Source organism: Anas platyrhynchos, chromosome 24 (genome assembly GCF_047663525.1).
Source record: "Anas platyrhynchos isolate ZD024472 breed Pekin duck chromosome 24, IASCAAS_PekinDuck_T2T, whole genome shotgun sequence".
NCBI classification, from domain to species: Eukaryota; Metazoa; Chordata; class Aves; order Anseriformes; family Anatidae; genus Anas; species Anas platyrhynchos.
Window position 1 is genome coordinate 1234759 of NC_092610.1, and position 21728 is coordinate 1256486.

Genomic DNA, 21728 nt, shown 5'->3' on the forward strand with positions numbered 1-21728 from the left:
CGCGGCGCGGCCTCGCCCCGCCCCTCACGGAGCGCGCATGCGCAGTGCAGGACCGTCAGAGGGGGGGAAGAGCTGCGCGCGGGGAAGCGCCCTCGGCCTCGACTGCGCATGCGCAGCGTTGGCGGCGCGACATTGGTTGCGGGGCGGCGCGAGAATGGTCCCCCGAGGCCTCAGTGCGCGTGCGCACAGGAGGTGGTGCCCGGGGGGGGAGGGGGAAGCGGCTGCGCGCATGCGCATTTGGCTGCCCGCGCGGGGACGGCGTTGAGGTGCGAGGCAGCGGGGCCGGGCCCTGAGGGGGGTTGAGGGGCTCTGAGGGGGGCCTTAGGGGCTCTTAGGGGCTCTTAGGGGGCTCTGGAGGCCTCTGAGGGGGCCTGAGGGCCTTTGAAGGGCCCCTGTGAGGCTCTGGGGGTCTTTGAGGGGGCTCTGAGGGCCTCTGAAGGGCCTCTGGAGGCCTCTGGGGGGGCTCTGATGGGCCTGGGGGGTCTGAGGGGGCTCTTAGGGGCCTCTGAGGGGCTCCTAGGGGACTCTGAGGGGGCTCTCAGCGGCCTGAGAGGGCTCTTGGGGGGCTCTGAGGGGCCCTGGTCGTTTTCCCACTGCGGGTGCCCGCTCCCACACAGTGTGCGTCTGGGGGGGGTTCCGTTACTATGGTTTTTGGAGGGACCGAGTGTTCAGGGAGAGGGCAGGGCGCGCCTCGGTGCTATCGGATGCAGCCCTTCTCGATGGCTTTATGTTCATGACCCAAAAAGATGGACTTTATAGCTGGTAAAACCACACATCTTTCATCCCCTTAAGGACACGAATCTCATCTGGTCTTTCCGTGTCTCGTCACAGGGCCCAGTTTGCAGCAGCCGCTTGTGTGGGGCTGGAGTCGATGTGCGTGGACAAACGGCCTCCGTCGGCAGCAGGTAACGGCGCGCCTGGGCCCTGCACTGCCCTCTCCCCTCCTGGGTGCTGGTTCTAAGAAGAACCTGCTCACAGCCTTCACTTGGCATCAGTGCCTGGGCGCTTTGGTGCCCGTAAAGCCTTGCCTCGAAGGGAGCTCCTGGTGTTGCATGGCTCCCTGATACGTGTGCCTCCCCCGTCAGGGCCTTCCTTGCTCGCACGCTTTCTCTTCTTTCACCCCAGTTTTATATCTTCAGTGTAATTTTTGGATACGTTTCACTGAGATTCGCTTTCCTTGCCTGTCCTTACAGCTGCATTACTTGTAAATGCCGTGGTGCCTTCCTGAAGCCAGGCGGTGCTAGCTCTGCTCTTGGAAACGCTGTCCTTGCCCCAGGGTTTCCACCTGCTGCCTCGTGCTGAGCACTCACAACTCTCCCCTTGCTGCAGCCAGCCCCTCTGCTGTGCTTGTGCTGCTGTGGGGGATGGCAGCCATCAGCCATTTGATCTGGACTCATCCCTCACAAAAATTTCAGCCTAAAGAGATGCGTGCAGCTCTTCTAGAGTTTAATTTCTAGAGGAAGGTTGCCCGATGGGGCCCTGGTCTGGAAGTTTGGAAATCTGGGACCAGTTTCCAACTCCTTGCAGGCTTTTTGAGTGGAGCTGGACACTTAACTGGTCAGTTCCCCAGCTGTAAATTGAGCTACTTCTACTTCATTTGTCCTCAGCCTGATCTGCTGGGGTACAAAGGGGCTGAGGTGTGTCTGTTACAACCTTGTGGAGCCCCCAGAGCGAGCAGCACAGCCCTGAGCTCAGCCAGAGCCTCCAGCAGCCACTGAAAAAAAGAGTCCCAGGGTGTTAAAATGGACGCGGTGCCCTCCGGGACGGGGCAGGGCGAGAGGCAGGAGCCGGCCGGGCAGCGCCTTTGTTGTGAAGGGGCCCGCTGGGCCGGGGCACCGGGCGCTATGCAAATGGGAGTGCGTCAGCGGCCCCGCCGGCCCGAGGGGCCCCGCCGAGGGCTTCCTGCGGGCGCGGAGGACACAGAGGCTGCCTTGTTCCTGCCCCCTCCCTCGGCCGGAGCGGCGGCGATGCCGGTGGGGACGGCCCGCCCGCCCTGCCCCCGGGCTCAGCTCCGGTAATTTGGGCTGGGAAGGCGGCGGCAGGCAGCGGCTCCCGATGAAGGTACTCCTCGCGGTATTAACGGGCGAGCACAGCCCCACCGGGGCCGAGCGCTTCTCCCCCTCGGGAGCCCGGAGCGGTGTCCGGCTGCCCTCTAGCGGACCCCGGCCCGGCGGCGGCTCCACCCGGGGGGGGGGCAGAGGAACCGAACGGCGCCGGGGCGAGCCCAGCGGGGCCGTGCCGCTCCCGGGGGCGGCTCCGCCTCGGTTCCACCGGGCTGCACTCAACGGGCAACGGGGCCGGGTGGGAGGAGGGGGCTGGAGCCGGGGGCCCGGAGCCGCGCTGTGCCCGGTGGGGCCGCCTGGGGGCCGGTACAGCCCGGTATGGCCCGGTACGGCCCCGTACAGCCCGGTTGTAGCCCGGTACGGCCCGGTTGTAGCCCGGTACCGCAGCCCAGGTCGCCTCCTTCAGCCCCCGAGCGCCACATGGCCGAGCCGAGGAGCTCCGCGTCCCCTTCTCCCCCCCGCCCCACGCTCCCGTGCCGGCCGCTCGCCGTTTTGAGGCGGTTTCGGGCTTTTTCCCCCCTTGCCCCTTTTTTCTCAATGGGAGCGGCCGCGCCCGCCAGGCGGAAGGCGTGGGAACGGCGGGGCGGGCCGAACCACCGGGCGGGGGGTTGTTGGGGGGGAGCGGGCCGTACCAACTCCTCCCCGCGCGGGGGGGGGAGGTGCTGGCGTGGAAGGGCCGGCGCGCACGTGGGGCCGGAGGGCGACTCCAAGTGCGGCGGAAGGGGAGGGCCGGGACCCAGCGTCTCCCCCCCCAGCGCTGCCTTGGATGGGCTGGGCCGGCGCTCAGAGGGGCGGGGCGGGCCGTACCACCGCGCTGGGGATAGGGGGGGGACAGCAGCGCGGTGATGGCGGCGGGAGGGCGGCAGCGGCTCCGTACAGCCCGGAGGAGGCCCCGCGCTTGGCTCCGCGCCTCCAGCCCGGTGAGCGGCGGCGGGGCCCGGCACCTCCTCCCCGCGCTGCTGTCCTCACCCCCGTATTTCGGGAACACCCCCGCGGTGGCTAGAGATGGTCTCTCCCAACGCGCAGAGCCGGGGCGGGCGGACCGTACCACAGGGCATTGAGGGGGGAGGACGAGGAGGAGGAGGAGGAGGCTGGAGCGTACCACGCGGCGCGGGGGGGCGCGGCCTGTGCTCCAGCAGCAGCGCGCGGGCTCCGGGCTCCCTCCAGCAGCGGCCGGGCCCCAGCGGCCCCCACCCAGCCCCGGCTCCGGTTCCCGGGCCCCGCCGCCTCCTTCCCTTCCCCTTCCCCCTTCCCCTTCCCCTCCCTCCCCTCCCGCCGCGCCCCTTCCCGCCCCCCTCCCGGCCCCGCTGCGTGGGAGGCGCCGGCCCCGCTCGGCAGAAGGCCGCCCGCTCAATGCCCACGGTGAGGGGGCCCCGCGGTGCTTGGGGGGGGGGCACCGGGTGAGGAGGGGCCGGGGGAGGCCCCGCAGCCCCCGCCCCGGGGCGGGCCTGGGCTCGGGAGGGGGTTGGGGGGGGGCTCCGGGGCCTTTCTGGGCTTTTTGGGGGGGGTCCTGGGCTCGAGGGGGGTCCTGGGGGGGGTTTCGGGGCTTGGGGGGGGGTCCCGGAGCCCCTCTGGGGCCTGGGGGGTCGTTGGGGTGCGAGGGGGCTCTGCTGGGAGCAGGGTGCCCGGTGCCCCCCTGTGGGGGGGTTCTGGATTTGGGGGGCTCCGTGGGGTTTTTCTCGCCCCCCCCCCCTTCCACGAGGAGGTGGGTTTGGGGTCCGCAATCCTAGGGGTTTGGTGGGGTAGGGGCTGGGGGTCCCCCCTCAGCTGCAGGATGGGGGCGGTTTGGGGGCTCCCTGGTCACAACCCCCACCCCTCCGAGGCTGGTTCTTGGGGATGGCGGCGGTTACGGGATGGGGGGGGATCCCCTGGCCTGTGGGGTGGGGGTGAGGGGCTCCATGGGGCAGTTTGGGGCAGTGGCTGTGCCTCCTGCCTGGGCTCCTTGGGGTGTTCGGGGGGGCAGCTCGCTGCCTCTGGGCCTGTAGTGAGGGGGGAGGTGGGGAGGGGGCTGGGGGGGTGCATGGGGGCTTGTACCGGCCATGGGGGGGGCACTTGGAGGTCTCAGAGGTGAGGGGGGGGCTTGGTGGTGGGAAAGGAGTTGGAGAGGAGGCGGTGGGGAGCCTGCCTCGTGTCTGCCCTGGGGGCAGCCTGCAAAGGGGAGGGGGCTTCCCTGGGAGCTGGGGGGCCTGGGGGGGGCTCCTCCAGCCGGGGGTGGAGCTGGGAAGGGAGAGGGGCCAGGATGCGGTGCTTTTCCTGGGGCTGTAGGGGTGTGGAGCTGGAGAGAGGGGGCCAGGAGCGAAGGGCTGAGGCTGGGAACGGCCGGGGTTTGCCCCCGGGGGGGGGCTGCAGGTCCAGGGGGTGTCACAGCAGCTCCTGCACCCTCGTGGGAAGGCTCCCGGTGCCATGGGGTCGGGGTTGGGGTTTCCTGACGGGGCAGCCGCGTGCTGGTGGCTGTCACGGCGCTCCCCAAGCGAAGCAGTCGGGTTCTGACTCAGAGCTGCAGTTGGTGTTTAAAAGGAGAGAGAAAAAAAAAAAGCAAAAACTAAACCCACCGCCAGCAGCAGCCTAAAAACTCTCTCTTCTTATGACTCAGCGCCTCCAAACACCCGGAGTTCGCGAGCTCAGCTGCTGGGAGCTGGAGCAAGAGGGGGGGGGGGGGGTGCCCAGGGCTGATTTTGGGGGCTGCTTGGGATTTGGGTGCCCCCGGGGAGGGCGGCTTCTGCCTCTGCCCCTTGGCACGGGGCTGAGCCGTGGCTGCAGCCGGCTGCCTCGCTCCTGCCCCAGGACTTTGCCCCGTGCCGGGGAACGGCCTCCACTGCCTCGTCCTGCCGGAGCCGGGCTGCACCGGCCTCCTGCGGGGGCACGTTTCCATCCTCGCTTCGAGGAGGGGAGCCCCCAGCTGCAAACACAGCTCCTGGGGGGCTGCAGGGAGAGCGGGGGCGCTTTGGGGGTGCTGGGGGGTTTTTGGAGAGCTGTGGGTGATGCAGAGGGATCTCCGCGGTGCCGGTTGTGCTCGGCCTGGTCTGGCAGCGTGGGTGCCTGCTGAAGGGTTGGGGTTTCAAACAGCTCTGAGTAAAGGGTGAGAGGAGCCTTAAAGCTCTCGGTTCCTTCTCTTCTAACCCCGAGGGGCCAGGCTGTGCCTCTGCTCAGGGCGCTGTGTCCGTGTCTTTGTTCCCCCTTGCCACCGAGTTAAATTCTTCCCGGCGATCTGCACTGAGAGCCCGGCTCTGCTCGAAATAATGCACCCCGGAGTTGAACAATTGTGGCGTTGTGGCCGTGCGGTGACATTTATCAGCGAGCTTCAGTTCCAGGCTGCCTTTAACCGCCGCGGGAGCGTGGCCCAGGAGCCGGCTCCCCACGAAGTCCTTTTTCCAGCAGAGGTAGATGGCAAATTCAAAGGGAGCTGAGTAAGGTGCAAGTAATTTGGCTTTGGAGCTCCGCAGGATAATAGCCCTGTTGCTGTGCGGTTGGAAATCGCTTTCAAGTCCGGCTTGACTTGTTAATGGTTTTTTTTTCCTTTAGATACTTGATCCTCAGTGTGAGAATATTTCCTCCGAACCGCCGGGGAGGCCGGCGACCGGGCGATGTATTTCCAGAAGGCAGCAGTTGCTGCAGCTCAGCTCACCCTGCTGAGCTTTAGAAACTAGTTTAGAGTCACATAACCATGAGGTGTGAGCTAAAAGTTACTTTTGACTTTAGTTTTTCTGAGATAAATGCGATTTTTTGGTGTGAAGAGGAGAGCAGTGAGCTGGGATCCCTCTGTCTTGGGGGGCCCTTTTGGTTTGCACTTCAAACGCTTCTGGTAACTTCAGACTTTCTGGGTATGCCAGCAATATTCAAATGTGTCTTCTGAAGGATTTTTTTTTTAACCAGGTGGTGGGTGGGGAAAGCATTCAGAAAACTCCCAGATGTCAGAGCAGCCCTTTAAGCGGCGAAGCAGGTTCTGGCTCACCGGACAGGAAAACTGCAGCGTAAGGCACGCTGCCAGCCCTGTCCGAAGGGCTCGGGGGCTACGGCTGAACATTTCACCTCCGAGCTCTCCAGGATGGGCTTCCCCACGTGCTGATGCCCGCGTTGGAGCTGGGTTTGACCTCACCCAGACTGAGGGAGAAACGTTTTTTTGTGCAGTGCTCGAGTTTTGGTGCTTTTGCTGGGTCGTCCTGCACGGCACATCTCAGAGCCGTATCGCTTCCCGGTGCATCACTTCCAAATGGAGATTTTTTTTTATTTTTTTTATAATCTGGACTTTTTTTAATATCTTGCAGAGGCAGATTTGTATCTGCTGCTGTTGGTTTTACGGCCTGGGACGGAGCGACGGGGGCAGTGCAAAAGGAAACGCATGAGTCACCGGCAGAACTTGTCAGCGCGCGGGGAGGGAGCTCCGCCGCGGGGGTGGATAGGGTGGAACAGTAAGATTCTGACCTCACCCCTCTCTAGGCACGTGTCGTCCCGAGCAGGCTTCCTTCGGAGCGTGTTCAAGAGCTTTTTTCCAAGAATGCTGGCTCCGGAGTTTTTCTCTGTATGCTAGGGGGGTTGGTGCTTTGGAAAAGGCCGTCTCGGTTCTCAGCGGCGTGGGTTTGTGCCGTGCTGGGGCCGACTGCTTCTGGGGGCCTCGCCGAAGCCCCTCCTGCAGGGCTGGGTCTTCAGGATGTTTCTGGTGGAGAATTGGCACGCCGCAGGTCGTTCAGAGGAGCGATGCAGGAAGAGGAAGTGAAATAAATACCGAGCACACCGCGAACGTCAGGAAAAGCAGGGCTGCGGCGCGCTTGCAGAGTGGAAATTTTCACCGTCAGGTTTTGCACCGGCAGCGCAGCGTGGGGCTGATTTCACGTGTGCAAGCACAAACCACAGGAATGAGGTTTTCTTGAAGAGGAAAAGGAAAAAAAAAAATAAAAAATCAGCAGTTACCTAAAGTCCTTAGCACCGAATGTGAATCCCCACTCGCGGGGCAGAGCGAGCGCGGGCGCTTTCAGAACACCGCTCTCCACACCCCGAAGCATTCTCCTCACAAATTAGCGGGCTTTGCTCCGCATCCTGTGCTCTGGTTATTTGGGAAGGTGAGCCGGGTGACCTTTCCCGAGGTATCTGTGTTTTGCAATCCGGGCAGGCTGCAGCTGTTGCAGGCAGTTGAGCTGTCGCCGTGCGGCTCGGGAAGCGCTCCTGGCTGTGCGCTTGGGAGGCGGTGGGACCGGGAGCTCCCTTGTCCCGTTTAATACTTTTTTTTCATCAAATCCGTGTCCCCGAGCTTGCAGAGCTGCAGTTCAGAAGGGAAGAGCCCCGCTGAAGCATCTGATGGAGGAGTCAAGGCGCTGCTGGGTGCTGCAGCCGGGCGGTTTGCTCCTTGGGGCACCCTCTGAGATTTCTGTCAAGTCAGGAATCCGTTCAGCTCCTCTCTCTGAGTTAGCCAGCCCAAATAAACAAACTGGTGATTAATGGGCCTGCCCCTCGCTTACACGTTAGGCAGATTTGTAGGATTTGGGGACTTTCTTCTCAGCTTGGCCCCATTAGGCTCCACCAGGCGTTCCCGCATGTAGGGTGAGCTGGTGGTGGAGCCTGAGTGAGTCCTGTCACGGACTGCCACGGCCCGCTGAGCCTGGCTGGGGAGACAGGCATCTTGATTGATGATTATTCCTTGCTAATTAAGTCAAACGACGTGGGGAACTAACTGCCAGGCATTGCCAGCTCCTCTCGGCTGCAGGAATCGCTGTCGCTGCTGCCCCGCTCCCCTCTGTGGTTCCCCAGGGAGCTCTCGCGCCCCATTCACCGCGTGGATGTGTGAGGTGGCTGCTCCCTGCCTCAGCCCAGCCCTGCTCCACCTCATTTTCCAAGTCTAGGAAGAGGACTAATTAGCCGAAAAGCCATTTCTTGCTTTCTGCTGTGCAGCCACCCTTGCTGTGGGTCGTCATCACCCGGATGGCACGCAGCTCCCCTGGGGTTTCGAGGTGCAGACTTTGCCATTTCTCCCTCCCTGCGTCACCGAGTGCTCACCTGGGGAGCTGAGAAGTTCCCCACAACGGGGTTTTTCCCCTTCGTCCTCCTAACCAGAGGCCTGGTTGCTCACTAAACTCGAGCTCAGTGGCGTTGCAGTTGAGGTGAGGGGCGGATGGGCTGCTTTAAAATAGGATTGGGCGCTACGTAAACTCCTTACCCTTCTGGAAATCGTTTTTTCAGACTTAAATACAGCGCCTTACGTTTTTAATCACTCCTGAGCTATTAGGTAATTAAACGCTCTAGTAATACGCCTCCGGGGAAGGTAAGGTGCTGTCGTTCCTGCTCGGCAGATGAGTCAAGCTCCTGGAAGCAGCGTGGTCAAGGTCAGGCAGGAGCAGGCGCGGGGCTCGAGCCGGTGCTGCCCTGTGCCACGCTCCGTGCTCTGGAACCTGTCCCCTGCCCGCCTCCTGCCTTAATGGCTCGGTAAATAGTTCTTAAAAACCATCTTTCAAGTAATTGGGCTGAAATTCCCTCTGATCCGCTGGAGGGAGGGGAAGCGTAGCGGTAATGACCTGATTTGATGCGGCTCACGGCTCGGGTAGCGCTGGAGGAGGCTCCTCCAACCCCGTTATTGCTGCTGAAGAGGAAAAATGTGTAAAGGATTTGTTTAAATACGGCACGATCGCTCTCCCCCCCGGGACGGCGTGCTCTGAAATGCTGTAAGCTGCTGGTACTCGGCTCCCAGCTCTGATCTCCTACCCCAAGATGTGCTGATGACTGGTTTTGGTTCAAATCACCCTTTTTTAGGTCCTAAAAACTTGGTTTGGGGACTGCTCCTGTAGTGTAAGCCTTCAGGGTGCATCAGGTGGCTTGAGCCTGTGTTTAAATAGGATGGAAAACCCCATCCCAGGATTTCTATGGGAAAAAAACATTTTCCTGCGTAGTTTTACAGGTGTTGGACACGTGTGGCTGCTGTAACCGTGGGGCTTCTGTTCACCATCGTGCTGATAAAATGTTCCAGGATCCCTTTCCGAAATCTGTATTCGAGTCACTCGGCGAGAGCTGCTTTCAGGTTGGGGGAGGTTATTGGAAACATCTTTGTTCTTGCCTCTGGCAATCTAATTAATGTGTTTTTTTGGCATTGAGAGCTGTTCTTGAAGGAAATAATTGCTGTTCTTTGGGTGATTTTTGACTTCGTGTCAGTGAAAAAGGTAATTTTGTACTACTTCATTTGACTCTTTTCAAACGAGGGTCTCATTAAAACCTTGAGCGCACCACAGGTTCGGGGTGTGAATTTCCAGGCGTGTGTTTCCCTAATTGCGTTCACTCTGCCCTTTTCAAGGCAAACTTTGCTCAAGTTGCAGGTTTGTGACTTCTGGGCTGGTTTGGATTTTACTCAGCTGCTTTAAAACTTCTTTAAAATCGCAAAGTGTCTGCAGCAGGTCTTTGGCTTTCTGCTTTTTACGTCCCTTATTACTTTCAGTTTAGGGGTCTGCTCTGGCAATACACGATTCCAAAACAGATCTCACCCTTTGGTGCAGTTTCCCTGCACAGCAAAGCTGCTTCCCTCCTCTGCAGAGGAAATCTGGTGCGTCCGAAGTCTCTCTGTACCCACGAGGAGGTAACAAAGCTCGTTGCCTTCCGACTCCCTTGCAGACGTGACACATCGCTGGCCTCCTTCTGCTTGCTGGGGAATTTCCCCAGGCCCAGGAGGGCTCCTCCTGCGAGCCAGCAGGAGGTGAGGGACGGAGCGGTGTTGTCTGAGCGAAATCTCAGCCTGGCACAGCCTCAGAAAGCTTCACCAGCATCTTCCTGACAAGCTCAGCATTGAGCACATCGCTGAGCAAACAGCTGAGCAAACCTTGTTTCACCTGCAGCAGCAGGAGCCGTGTTGCTTCCCGAGTTTTTCAGCCTTAAATGTCCCCCGCGGGGTTAGTTCAGGTGAGCTCCGTCCTCTCTCAGCAGGCCCATCAGCTCTTGCTGTTGCTGCACCAGCTGTGAGTGGGAATCCTCTGCTGGGCCTGGGAGCTTTAACACCCCGGGCTTGCTTTGGAAATGACCGATTCCTGCAGGATTCCTCCCTGCTGCTGCTGGCAGCTCGGTGGCACGGTGCTGGTGGTGCTCCTGTGCCACCAGCAGTTGAAATTCCCTCCTGTTCCTGCTCACAGTGCTCCTGCTGTTGAGAGCACGAAGCTGTCGCGTTGTGGGCACAGCCGGGAGGCAACAACTTCAGGTTGGTGTGTTGGACCCAGCCGTGTCCCACCTGGAAACGCAGGCAGTCCTCTCCTCTCTCATCAAACAGAGAGCTTTAATTAGCAAGCGGTTCGTTAACCTGGCAGTGGGTCCAGCCCTGCCTCCGCTTTCTGCCTGTCCTGATGGGCTTCGGGGTGAGCACTTGTTTCTGTTGGGCTTGGGAGTTGGTGGTTTTCCATTATTCTGCTCGCTCTGACTTTAAAAAATGTTAATTTTGGTGGAATTAGCGTCCTGTTTACCTCCTGCTCTTTATGACCTCGCTTGTTGGGGTGTTAGTCACCGGCAGCGTGTTGTTCTGGGCAGTTTTAGTCATGCCTGGTGTCATAAATCGTCCTGAATGGCAGGAGCTTGAATCAATGGTGCAGTTTATTTGTGTTTATGACCCTGCTGGTTCCTCTCAAACGTTTACAAGCAGCAGCTGTTGGGGCTTCTCCTGAACTGCTCCTCATTTTGGGGCTCTTTGTGCAGAGTTGATCGAAGCCTAAAATCTCAGGTGGTTGGAATTTCAGTGGGAGGAAAGGGAAGCTGCTTTGTGCCGCTCTAAAAGAAATGATTGAGTTGGTGTTGACTAATTTCAGAAGCTCACACCGCTACTGATGGTTCAGAGCTTCAGGCTCGTTAATAGCTGGTGGTTCTGGAGCCAGAAGCAAGAGCTCCTCTCACGTGCTGTTTTCTTCTTCTTGCAGGTGTTCTGTTGGAATATACGTCGCACATTTATGGCGATTCTGAGCGTGAGGGCAGACTTCTGCCAGGCCCAGCACAGCATCCTGGCTGACAAGTGAGCCGAGAGCGGGGGGTTTCACGTGCCATAAGTACTTTGCCTTGAAGATTCCAGACACAGCGAACACAAATATATGGGATATCTTCTGCCCATTGGAAGCATATTCCTCTTACTGACTCTAGCAAAACTAAGCGTCAAGAAAACAAAGTGGAGAGAAAACCTGCCCTTACTTTTTTGCCTCACCAGTGCCTAAATGTAGAACAGGCTGCCTAGTCTTGCATGTAGTCAGAATTCGTGGAGTCTGAAGGATACCACCTGCAGCAACTTGAGGCCGAAGCCGAATTCGAGTGGATTCTGAAGCAAACCTGCTTTCCTAGAAGCGAAGTCTCTAAGGAACAAACACGTCGAAGCAAGCTCTGATCAATCCCAGCCATTTTAGTGGTCTTTTTAATGTTTTCTGCTGTGAAACGTTTCCAAGGTTATTGATTTTTTATTTTTTTTTTTTTTGCCCCTCACGCGTTTTGTTTGCCATTATGAACCGTCCAGCCCCCGTGGAAATCACCTACGAGAACATGCGTTTCCTGATCACTCACAACCCAACCAACGCAACCCTCTGCAAGTTCATCGAGGTAAGGCAGGCAGATCAGATGCCATCCTTCTTTCCTTTCCTTCCGTTTCCCTTGTGTGCTCATCGTTTCTGTAGAATTATTCACACCTGTGGTTCACAAAGCTGTGACTGTGTTACGTGCTACTCGAATCAAGGCATTTTTTTTTCTTTAATATTTCTTAAATACGTTGTTTACATTCTCTTGGCAGCATGAGAAGAGAATTCGCTGATTACTTTTCTTCCAAATCTTGCACTTCTTTAAGTAAGAGGGGCTGGGTGAGCTCCCATCTCAGAGCGCAGCCCTGCACCCTTGCCATTGTTCTTGTCCTGGCTTCTGAAGGACTGCATGTTCTGTGCTCTGAACAGAATTTTTCACTAAATAATACGGTGCTTCTGATACATTGCTCATCTTCTGGCTTTTAGGGTAGCAATTAATGGAATTGTGCCTGATTTCTGAACTTCTGTAAGGCAGGATTAAGCGCAGCGCTTACACTGATGTTTAGTTCCGAGGATGTTTTCTCAGACTGCTCCGCTGATCCCAGAGCTGTCCTGTTCCAGGGATAAATGCTGGACCTGCAGCACCTGACAGCTGCCTGGCTCTGGCTGTGGGAAGACTCTGTTAAGATGGACTGTGAAACAGAGCATTACTGACACAATAAGGCCTTAAATACAGCAAAACTTAATAATTTGACCTGAAAAAGTGACAAATAGTTCCACCTACTACACACACACGGAGTATCTGCTACAGAAATAGTAGTGCAGTGTATTTCTGTGCTCCAGCGTGCTCCAAACCCGCTGTATCTTTGTGCCCTTTGTATCCAGAGGACTTTTATCTTGCCTACGTAGGCCCTTTTCATTCCCAGGAGATCCTGTCATCTGATACTGCTGTCTGACTGCAGCAGACTTCCATCACTTAGCAGCCTGCTCTTCACCCCGAGTCTGCTCATGCATTAGTGGTTAATTTGTTCGGAAAGCCACATTTTTTAGTCTCTGTTTTTTCAGCCTGTGGATTGTCTTCCTTTATTAGGAGGCTCGGGTCTGGAACAGATACTGCTAATTGTTAAAAGTCATATTGACTCAGCCCAAACACGAGAGGAAATTCTGCTCGCTGTATCAACCTTCAAAGTGAACTGGAACAGCTTTTTGTTTGATCTTCTGATTATTTATCTAGCACAATGTGCTACTTATAGTGCATTACAAGGAAGCTGGAGTATGGTGGTGTGTGTTCTGTTCCTCCCTGCCTCAAAATGTCAACACTGGCTGCAGCGAGCAGTTCCAGGCTGCTATTTAAAGAGAAAAAGAAGCTGCGTGGAGAGGAGAAGCAGCTATTCTAACTTTGCTCTTACATATGCATTTTTTTCCACCCTGGCGTTTCCCCAGGGAGGAATAATTCAGAGGGGTTTTATGTTTATTCCTGTCACTTGTAGCCCTTATCCTAACGCAGGTCATAAACGCTCCTTTCACAGCTGGCTCCTTCGTCGTGCAGTCACCTGGGAACCGTGCAGGTAGTACCTCTGGTGTGGTGTAAAACCTTTACTTTTGCAGCTGATGAGGAAGTTTTTGAGGTTCTCCTCCTGGCGGTGTGCTCACGTGTTTCCTTTCTTCCTAAAGGAGCTGAAGAAGTACGGAGTGACGACCTTGGTGCGAGTTTGTGATGCCACTTACGATCAAGCTCCTATCGAAAAAGAAGGAATCCAGGTTCTAGTGAGTTGTCTTTACCACTGTCTATACGTGAGAACTGCTTGTCCTCGAGAGCTGGGGACAGCTTCGTGCTTTGGGAAGAGCTTGTGACTGCTCCAGAATGGTCAAAACCTGTGTGCTCCCCTGCAGCAGCCAAAGCTGGTCTTGATAAATTCACTGTGCTCCTGTGAAATGTACCTGCTGATGAGTTTCTGCAGCCAGAGTGCTTTAGTTGGAGTAGAAATGTCTGCTCCTGGGTTTCTGGATTGGTTGAGACACTCAGGATGCATTTTAGTGACTAAGTTGATACTGATGCAAAGAGAAATCCCAGGACTTTGTTCTGTTCAGCCTCGTGTTTCACACAACCTGCTCAGTCCTTTCCACGGAGCACTTGTTGGCTTTCCATGTACGGCTGCCCTTCTCAGGATGAAGATAAAGCTCCCTTCTCTCACGCTCAGAAGCTGCTGCGTGAAAGCCCCCAGTGCCACGCTGGTGGGCTGCTGCTTTTGGGTAGGACCCAGGTGTCCGTGGGCCCTTCCAGGGGATCTGTGGCTGGGAGCACAGCGCTGGTGCTTCCCCGCCAGGCAGATGGAAGGAAATCCTTTGCTGCTGCTCCTGCACAGCGACTGCCTCTGCAGGGTGTTCTGAGCATTTATTATTATTATTTTATTTATTTTCTAGTAGGTCTGTGTTTTTTATTTATTTTTTAGTAGGGGTGTGTTCGAATTAACCTCGCGGACAGTATTTTTCCAGGCAATACTTGTGAATTATTGCAGTGTGTTAGATACAATCAGTTGATTTTACTGGGGTGAGTAACACCCTGCTGTGAGGCCAGGAATTGCATCTCACCTCCTCCTTGCAGGTCGTCCCCTTCCGTTGGTGCCGCTGGTTGTGTGCCGGTGGTGGCTGTTGGGTTTTGTTTTTATAATGGCTCAGCCGGAGGAAAACCCTCAGCTTTCCATTAGGAGAAAAGCTCCTACTCCGGCGTGTCTGTGAAATTCCACGTGCAGGTCAGGCAGGTTTCTTGGCTCCTGGCCCTGGGAAGCATTCGCTCCGCTTCCAGGCAGCCACGTGTGCCTCCGTGCTGCTGGAAAACTCGGGCACTGCGGGGCTGCCAGGCCTCCAGCTGCACACTGGAACAGCATTTTTGTTCCTTCTGGAGCTCTCTTGGGCTTAGACAACCTGTGAATCCTCTAGCTGTGAGACCTGGAAGCTTAGCAGAGACTGGAAGGACAAACCTGTGGTGTGTAAGCCCTCGGAGCCCTGCTTTAAGCCGGGATTTAGGGGATGTTGGGTCCCGTGGCACAGCAGGGACCTGAGTTCCTCCTTGAAGACTGAAGGGCAGTCTCCCCGTGTCCAGCCCCACCAGGATGGCCTCGCTGATCCTGATGATGCCAGTCGTGATCTTGCTTTCATAACTGGCTGCATCGCAGCTGTTTGGCTGTGTGGGATCAGGTAACCAGTTATGACACAACCATAGTTTTTCCTTCCCATTAGTGCACGTTCTTTCCAAACCGAGCCCTGTCGCTATTCAGAAGCGGCGAGTTCCAAGCTGGCTGAAAAAATCCCCCCTTTATTTAAAGCTAACACTTGCCTGTAAAAATAACAAAGATTAAAAACGCAGCCTGACGGAGCGTGGTGTCTGTTTTAAAACCGTCGGGGCCAGAAGCGTGGCGAGACCCCAGAAAACGAGGGCGGTTCAGCACAGCCCTCTCCCCTGCTGCGGTGCCGTGCGCCGGCACGCGGGGCACAGCGTGGCAGAGAGATGCCTTGGCAGATGGCAGAGTGAGAAACGGGAGAGCGAGCTGCTCCCTGCCTGGCGTAGTACTACTGCGGGGCTGTTTGTCAACAGAGATTAAGTCCAGGAGCCGGGCAGGGCAGGGATGGAGCTCAGCTCGGGGGCTTTCTGTGCTCTTCTTACAGCTACACTCGTGTGCGAGGCCTGGTGGTGTAAAAATGGTACATCAAAAAAAGTGTTTTTCCGGCTTTTTTTTTTTCGCACTGACTGGCAGTCAAGGAGGGCTGCAGTAGTTTTGTTCGTGGTGAGGATCTAAGATGTGTTTTTGTGGATTTCTTCCTGCTCCGTGCTGTTGGGAGTGCCCGGTAGAGCGGTGCCTTCGCTGCCGCCTCTGCCCCACCACAGCCCCGGTGCTGAAGGAGGGACAGCCCCACGCTGGTGGCCGTGGTCTCATCCCGTGCAGGTGCCAGCAATTCTCCTGCACCTGGGCTTTGAAGAAAGGGAACTTGGTGGCTTCACAGTCCTGGTGCTGCCCTGGCTCAGCCCCGCTCTGTGCTGTCGGTCCCGCGGACGCTGCTGGCTGACAAACCCGGCGTGGCTCTGCTGATGAGCAAAGCTGCTCCAGGTGAAGGGTAAATAGGAGCTGCTGTCACTGCCCATCGTCCTTCCCAGCTCCTGCAGGGTGGCACAGCAGCGCTGCGGTGTCTGTTGGTGCATCATCCTGCCTGTTTGTTAATGGCTGCTTTGCTCGGGGAGCCCAGCAACTGGTTCCCGGTGCTGTCTGACAGGTGCTCGGAGCTGTTGCTGGCAGAACTCGTAATTAGGGGAGGAAGAACACACAGACCTGCAAAAGTTGGTTGCTATTACTCCTCTGGCCCAGAATTACTCTTGTTCCCTGCTCTGAGCAGCATCCCGTCAGCGCTGCTGTCATGCCAGTGGTGTACCAGGACTGGGAGGTGATGCTCTCCCAAGAAACGAGGGTGGTCATTAATTAACTCACAGCAGCACATGCCTCGTGCGGACGTGAGGACTGGCACGCAAACAAAAGTAATGCAATCACATGCTGCGTGTGGTCTGCAGGAAGGGATTTTAACCTAACCCAAAAGTAGGACGCAGAATTGAAATGTAAATCCTGCTCTCGGCAGGTCGGGTTCAGCAGAAAGCATCTTGCAGCGGGTAAAGCCTCTTCTCTCGGCTGCCCAGGCGTTTCTCCCTGGGACAGCGCCTGACACTGGGCCTGAAATAATACTGCTAGCAGAGTGTGATTGAGTGGAAAATCTTGTAAAAGCCTTTTATTGGAAAGAACAAGATTTACTTTATGATGTTGTTGTATGGCCTTGCAGCTTGCCGTGTTGTCCCAGGTATTTTTAGTTTCCTCCTTCCTTTAAAAAGGAGTGCTGCACGCTTCCAGGCTTTGTCTTTCCGAATTAATCAGATGTAAAAGGAGTTCATTAACGTGAAGGTTTTTGGTTTTGCAGTTCTGACAGGTTTGCACCTCGCAGCTTTTTAATGGTTGCAGTCTGGAGGGCTGAGATGCTCCATGCTCAGCTCTCCTTGCTGGTCAGGAAGTAGTGGGGCAGCAGTAAGTGCATTAAGGGGAAAAGCCTGGCGTTTTTTAAGCCTTCCCTTGTGCTCGTTCAGCTTTCCCATGTTCTTGCAGGGTTCAGAGAATATTGCTTGACATTAGCCTGTTCTCAAGATACTGCTTGGAAAAACTCGGATCCAGCCAGTGAAGAAAAAGGAGGGCTCCTTTCCAAGCAGTTTCCCTTCCATTTTGTGAGGTTTTTGAAGAACACCAAACGCTGGTTATCAGTCTGTTTTGTGAAATTGCGTTGCACTCTGCTAATGAAAAGTGCTAAATAACCCCAAAGTAGGACTTTCCCCTTGCACTGCCCGTGCCTGAGGTTGTGAAATGTGCTGTTTGTGCTCGAAATGCAGGACGTGTAGTACCCCTCCCAGCACGGGTTCCAGGAGGGAGCTGTGACCTCGAGAAAATGGGAGGCTTCTCACGTGTAATTTTGGTTTCCAGCCATTCTGATGACATTAAAGGTGGCCTGGGTAGCTTAAATATCGGCAACCCCTTTTATAGACAGGAATGAAACTTTAAATGCTGCTTTGTTGACTTTGCTATTGTCGAAGCACTCTTTTTTGCTTTTAAATATGATTTTTTTTTTTTTCTGGCTTGCAAATAGCCAGGTAACAGTAAGTCTTACTCACTGGGTGTGCTGACAGCTGTGCAGGCTGTTTAATTTAAATTGCTGTGGAGTACCATCTCCGCAGTACAGAGGCTGCAGTACAAATAGTATTTTAAAAGGTTGACACAATCACAGGCAGAAGTTTACAGTGCTCCTCTGTCAAATAGTTATTTGAAATGTCCATTGATTTTTACACTTTTTAGTAAAATGAGATTTCAAGGGCAGCTATTAAAAAAACCTACTCTACAAGGAAGTTATTGTCAAGTTCTACTTAAATTTTATTGAAAAGCCTAATGTAATGGTTGTTAAAAATTTAGTGTTGCGTTATGATATTGACTTGCAAACTTCTAACTAGAAAAATACCCACAAAACTGTTAGGGTAGCACGAATATTTACAGGGTATTTTCCTTCTCCTGGTTATGGTTACCTTGCTGTTGCCTACAGACTAAATTTGTGATTGTGTGCACGTGCTTCAGGAACATCTACCTAGAGCTGCTGTCTTTTTTCCTTCAAAGGACTGGCCGTTTGATGATGGAGCGCCACCCCCGAATCAGATAGTTGACGACTGGCTAAACCTGTTGAAAACCAAATTCCGCGAAGAGCCTGGATGCTGTGTCGCTGTTCACTGTGTTGCAGGGTTGGGCAGGTTAGTGCTGTGCCTCCGGGGCTTTCTGCTGGGCTCACTTAGCCGATGCATTTGGGAGGTAGCTCGCAGAAGGTGTTAGGTAAATGCCAATATCCGTGTTTTGTCCCACGTAGTGCTTTAAAGCATCATCATCACGATTGTGTCGTTAAGCAAAAGAGATTTATTGCAGCTTAAAAATCTTCAGTAATGTCATAAGCCTGATCTAGTGTCAGAGGAAAAATGTGGAGTGATTGTTCAGAACACTTCTCTCAATCACGAACGACGCACAGGCAATTAGAAGCGTTACTAGTTCGGAAGTGTTTGTTTTTTCTGCTAAAACGAGGTCTCTTCTGCTAGGTCTCTTACACTTTTTTGACAAATGCAATATACACGCAGAGTACAATTTCTAAGGCTGTACAGATTTTTAAAATTTCCTCCTGTTTCCATCTCTACAATATTAAGCACGTGGTAAATACAAAAAGCATTTAGAAAAACTGGTTCAACTATTGACTTTCTTACTCTAAGGTGGCTTCACCTCAGTGTTAGAGAAGGGTTAGGCTTTTATTTCTTGCTCACACGCAGACGTGTATTTCTCCCCTTCTCACTACTTGTAATGTAACTTCTTTCTGCGAGAAGAACTTCCTTTCAAGGTGAAATAAAAAGTGCTGCTCAGAAAGCTAAATGCAACCTTCGTATTCTCAAGTGTAATCCCTGAGTGTTGTTTGTCCTAAAACTAGGACAAAATGGAGCCTAACCGTTAGTATTCTTACAATAGCCATGGGACTGTTAATATTTAAGGATCTGAATGAGTAGGCAAGAAAGGTGGATTAAAGAAAGTCAAGTACGAACAGAGTTGGAGTGCTTCAAGTTCTTAAATTTTCTCCTCTGGAGAGGAAGAGATTGGGGAAATGAAGAGATACGGAGAGAAATGGCCAATATGTAAAGAGACGAGAGCCAGCCAGGTAAAACCCAAGGCAATTAACATGATTTCTTTGTCCATTTCTGCTCTATTTTTAGCTGAGGAACGTCTTTAGGAAGGTGGCCACGTGTAACAAGTGATATTAAACTGCCTTTTTTTTGCATAATGCCAGGCCAAACTGTACCAGAAGCTTCCCATCTTGTGTATATATTGCAGCCTCGTGTGCTGTATCTGTTCCTTACACAATTACCTTTCTGCTGTTGCTCTCAGACCATTTGTGGCAGAGGGAAAGGAAGAGCTTTACAGATTTAGCTTTAATCTGGCAAACCGTGCCTGTAGCAGGGCATTAAAACTCAGCTATAGTAAACAGAGGTTTTTTTCTTCAAAACAACTGAGATTTCAGATCGTTCCCCTTGGAAAGTGAATTCTTCTTTTTATGCAGGTGGCAGCGATAGCGAGTTGTTTCCCCTGCGCTGTATTTTTGTTTAGCTATGAGTACAAGTTGTCCAACTGCTAGCACCTGTTTAATCCCTTACTGCTGTGCCACCAGAGGTGCCTGTTGCAACTCTACGTGTTCAGCAGGGTGAACGCCAATCCAGGAGGAAGCCGATGTGTGCTGTGATCTCAGCTCGTTCCCAAAGCCAGCTCTGTGCTCTTAACTCATCTCGTAAATGAGGACCCCAAAGCAGAAAGCTGTACTTCATCGCTGCTGGAATGCCCAGTTCCAAGAGCAGCATGTAATAAATAAGATTTATCTGTAAAAGTCAGCTGTTCAGTGCATCGTAGATCTCTCTCAGGTACAGCTAAACCTAGTATAAGAAGCAAAATCCAGCCAGGTGATGTTAGAGATTTCTTTTACCAAAGTAGAAAATTAGGTTATAGTGAGATGAGAAAGCATAAAGAGCTCGAACTGTTGCTCCATGCCACCAAACACTGAGGAACACTATTTGTGTGTGTGTGTGTGTGTCCACTGGAAACAGAGCTGCCTGCTAAAAGAAATTTTACATGAGATACTCAGCAGGCAAATGGCTTTCTGTAGATAACATTTAAAGAGGAAATACTTAAGCTGTTTGTTTATAGATTAATTTGATGCGTTTTGAAGGATTCAATCTATTGTTTCTCCAGATCTTCCTTAAATATTGATTTTTCCTTTAGGGCTCCTGTCCTGGTTGCACTTGCTCTCATTGAATGTGGAATGAAGTACGAAGATGCAGTTCAGTTTATAAGGCAGTAAGTTAAGCTTCCTCGTTCTCAAAATAAATTCTCGCTTTATGTTGTATTTGAACAGCATGCATCTTCATAAAGGTTTGTTAGATTTTTTTCACTGGTTTTCTAGTTGTTATATCCTGACAATATGGAACATGACTTTGATGTTAATGCTGGAGGCTTGTGCCCTTTTTCTCTGTGTCAAGATGAGGATTAAAAAATGATATCCCTCCTTTTTTTTTTTTTTAAATCCGGGCTTATGTATTACGCCATTGGACTAAGACCCAAAGCTTATGGACTTGGAGGGGGAGGCAGCCTAGGCTAGGGCTGTAAAAATTGTGGCTGGAGTTGGACATGGACTAATTGCTCCTCACTGGAAAAAAAATAAAATAAATCCAGTGAGTTTGGACCCCCAAGCAGCTCCATTACTCCAGCAAGTAGGTGAGCATCAGCACTCCTACAGACGTTGCGCATGAGTGCGTTATCCACTCAGGAAATGTCAGCAGCCACCTTGTCTGGAAAATAGCAAAACTGGTAAAGGATGAGAATGCAGAGCCCTGTTGGTTTAGCAATAACATCAGATCTTGAAATGAAGCCCAGCAGGTAAGATTGATGTTGAATGAGCTTTGTCAAAAAAGCAATTCATCCTTTTATGGATTCCCAGGGTCTCCAGTTATCTTTGTAAACTATATTGATGTCAACAGATTTTTCTGAACTTTTCCTTTTTTTAAATTGCTTTTTATGTTCCTAGCTGCAGTACCTTTCACATTGAGAAGTTCTTTTCTGAGCACCTCTTATATAGTTCTAACTGACTGTCATGGTCTTACTTAGCTAATACACATAGCACATGCGTCTGCAAGGGAAGGGTGACCTTGTGGTGTTCAGTGGCTGCTGCTGGTGCTGGAAATAAACTCTCCCAATCCAAGCAAAGATGCTGAAATTTGCTAATGGGATTTTGATTTCAATATTGGCACGTAGGTAACGAGCTGCATGTGCTGCTCTAATTTCTTTCCTCAAAGTGTCAATGGATGCCAAAAATGTTGTTTTATGGATACAGAAAAGCTTTGGAACGGGGACTAATCTACATTAGAATATATATGGTGATTGAAGCAGTACGTTTTCCATTGATACTAGCCTTCCTTCTGTTTGTTTTAGGAAAAGGAGGGGAGCTTTCAATTCCAAACAGCTGCTTTACCTTGAGAAATACCGACCTAAGATGCGATTACGCTTCAGAGATGCCAACGGTCACTGCTGTGTTCAGTAGAAAATCTCAGACGAAGGCAGAAGTTAGCATGGCTGTTTTCTGGACTCTTGGCACCTGGAAATGTGAATCTGGAATCAAACTACGTCATCAAATTAGTGGTGGAGTCAGTGCTCCTCAACCTCTGTCCTAATGGTGGTGATGATTGGAAAAAAATAAAAATAAAAAAAAAAATTAAGAGAAACATTTCAGTGAAGGATTGTTTTCTCCTTAAGCTGCAGTTTGAACATCTGCAAGGAGAAAAGAAAATCAGTTTCTGAACCTTCTGTATTTTTAACTTTTTAAGAAAAGAAATAAAGTAAATTTTATGTCTAAGGAAAACCAGCAGAGCATTGGCTTGTGCAGAAACTATTTTCTTGATTTGAGGAAAGTACCCCGCAATTAGGGCCTGATGCATTAATTCCAATAGGACTCTTTTAAATAGAGTTGCCTTTTTTTAAACCTTGCTGAGAGCTGGCAGACAGACACGAGGAGAAGCCTCTGTTTCTGTACAGGAGCAGTCTGACAGCCTTAAGCCCAGCCTGGGCAT

The 21728-nt window shown here is 53.2% G+C and overlaps 1 protein-coding gene across 4 annotated transcripts; it reads left to right on the forward strand.

Annotated features, from left to right (window-relative positions):
* Positions 1–222: 222 nt before the first annotated feature.
* PTP4A2 (protein tyrosine phosphatase 4A2) lies at positions 223–21523 on the forward strand. Of its 4 annotated transcripts, XM_038167339.2 has the most exons (7): positions 223–266; positions 832–905; positions 10934–11597; positions 13187–13279; positions 17704–17834; positions 19888–19962; positions 21094–21523. In XM_038167339.2, the coding sequence occupies exons 3-7, from the start codon at positions 11502–11504 to the stop codon at positions 21200–21202; spliced, it is 504 nt and encodes a 167-aa protein (XP_038023267.1). In that variant the 5' UTR covers positions 223–266; positions 832–905; positions 10934–11501; the 3' UTR covers positions 21203–21523. The 4 variants fall into 4 exon arrangements, with proteins under 4 accessions (XP_038023267.1, XP_038023266.1, XP_038023265.1 ...); XM_038167338.2 differs by lacking the exons at positions 223–266; positions 832–905 and adding an exon at positions 1896–2061; XM_038167337.2 differs by lacking the exons at positions 223–266; positions 832–905 and adding an exon at positions 3131–3425.
* The last annotated feature ends 205 nt before the right edge of the window (positions 21524–21728 follow it).